Raw genomic sequence first — 1740 nt, 5'->3', positions numbered from 1 at the left:
GATTCGCTAAAATGGACTTATCGGCTTCTGTTCAAAAACAACGCGCGCGCTTGTCGGCTTCTGCAGGAAAACGTGAACTCACGATGCCTTGAAAGTGGACAAAACCGGCTTTTTTGACAAAACGTGTTTAGGGTTCAGATCGCGCTATATGTGGAGAATAATGCACGGCAATCAGCTCTTTTTTTTTTTAAAGTGCCGTTTATCGGTTTTTGCAAATGAACTCTTCATATATATATATATATACAGTATATATATTAGTTAACTAAAACTATATGATATATATTATACAGTATGTAGTTATATATATATAGTTATATTTCATTTGGTTAATAAAAATGTTTTTTAATAGTTTTAGTTGTACTGAGCACTAATAACCCTAGTGTTTACATGGTACTCCAGTGAACTTCAAAGAATCCAGTGTTGTCTTATAGTGGTATTTTATAGTGTCTCTCTCACGGTTTCTTTCTGTAAACATCATTCGATTAAAGCCGTGTGTTTCATTCGGTCCGTCTCTGTGTTTGACGTTACACTCATAAGCTCTTACAGACGAATCCCAGAGCCAGCGCTGTTATTCATCAGTTCATTCTCGTTCCGGCTCTTTTTATGTGTTTATTCTCCACAATGAAAACCTTGTCTTTGGTTTTGGCACATTAAAGCATGTGAGGAAATTCATCTGACCGACATGCAACGCCATCGATCAGTTCAGTTTGTGTTTTGTCTGTCATTTAACGGCCGATGTCAAATTATAGCTTGGAGCTTGCATTTACTCTTCACGCAATATGAACTGACGCTTATGCATGGTTTGTGCAAAATGTTGTTACGGGAATTGTGTTGAGCAATGTTTTAGATTCTATACTCAGCTCTGATTGGCTGCTGCTTTGATTGACGCGTGTGTGCAGGGTCAGCGCGGCGATACCGGTCTGGAAGGGAGGGCGGGACTTCCTGGCCCGCGGGGCGAGCTTGGACTTCCTGGTGTCGTCGGAGAGAGAGGGCCAGCGGGGTCAAAGGTCAAAAACCTCAAATTCTTCCTTTGGTTTCTTAGTATTACTTTGATAATGTATTATATATGACTACATGTGCAGCACACACAGTATATACTACAGTATGCAATACGCATTACTTTGCACCCTTGACCTTTGACCTCTGCAGGGCGAGATGGGTTTACCGGGCGACGGAGGACCAGCAGGTGCTAAAGGCATGGAGGGGGCGGCGGGAGACCAAGGCGTGAAGGGAGAGCAAGGTGCCAAAGGAGAACCAGTGAGTGTCGTCATTTATGTATTTACTCAACCTCCCATCAGCCATCATTATCTGACCGTCACATCGTTTAGGCCACAATTACTGAAAGGTACCATGGTATTACCATGCTTTTCTGTAGTATAGTATATATAGCATGAAAATATCATGGTTGCATGCTAGATTATGTGTGGTTATTATAGTTAACTAAAACTAAAACCATTTATTTTTGTTATTTGAAATAAAATAAACATTAACTGAAATAAAATGTATAAATTCTTTAAAAAAAAAATATTTAGTGTCCAAGGCAACATTTCTCATTTTCCTTTAGTTTACAGTCTAAAATAACTAAAACTGAAATAAAAATGTATAAAACCTATATAGACATATTAAAATAAATAAATCAAAATAATAATAACAATAATAATAAAAATGACAAAAATACACAAAAAAGTACTAAGACTTTAACTAAAATTAAACTGAAAATGAAAAAAAAAAAAAAAAAAA

The 1740-nt window shown here is 37.2% G+C and overlaps 1 protein-coding gene across 1 annotated transcript in view; it reads left to right on the top strand.

Moving 5' to 3' along the window:
- LOC107709510 (collagen alpha-1(XXIV) chain-like) overlaps window positions 1-1740 on the top strand; it is a 125639-nt gene that overhangs the window by 111364 nt on the left and 12535 nt on the right. Inside the window, exons 46-47 of the mRNA XM_016514004.1 lie at window positions 900-1007; window positions 1150-1257. Of these exons, the coding sequence (XP_016369490.1) occupies window positions 900-1007; window positions 1150-1257 (216 nt within the window). The remainder of the gene's footprint in view (window positions 1-899; window positions 1008-1149; window positions 1258-1740) is intronic.

This window comes from Sinocyclocheilus rhinocerous, unplaced genomic scaffold (assembly GCF_001515625.1).
Source record: "Sinocyclocheilus rhinocerous isolate Xijiao unplaced genomic scaffold, SAMN03320098_v1.1 scaffold686, whole genome shotgun sequence".
Taxonomy (NCBI): domain Eukaryota; kingdom Metazoa; phylum Chordata; class Actinopteri; order Cypriniformes; family Cyprinidae; genus Sinocyclocheilus; species Sinocyclocheilus rhinocerous.
Note: the sequence above shows the minus strand (reverse complement) of the source record. Positions and strands in the feature narration are given on the sequence as shown.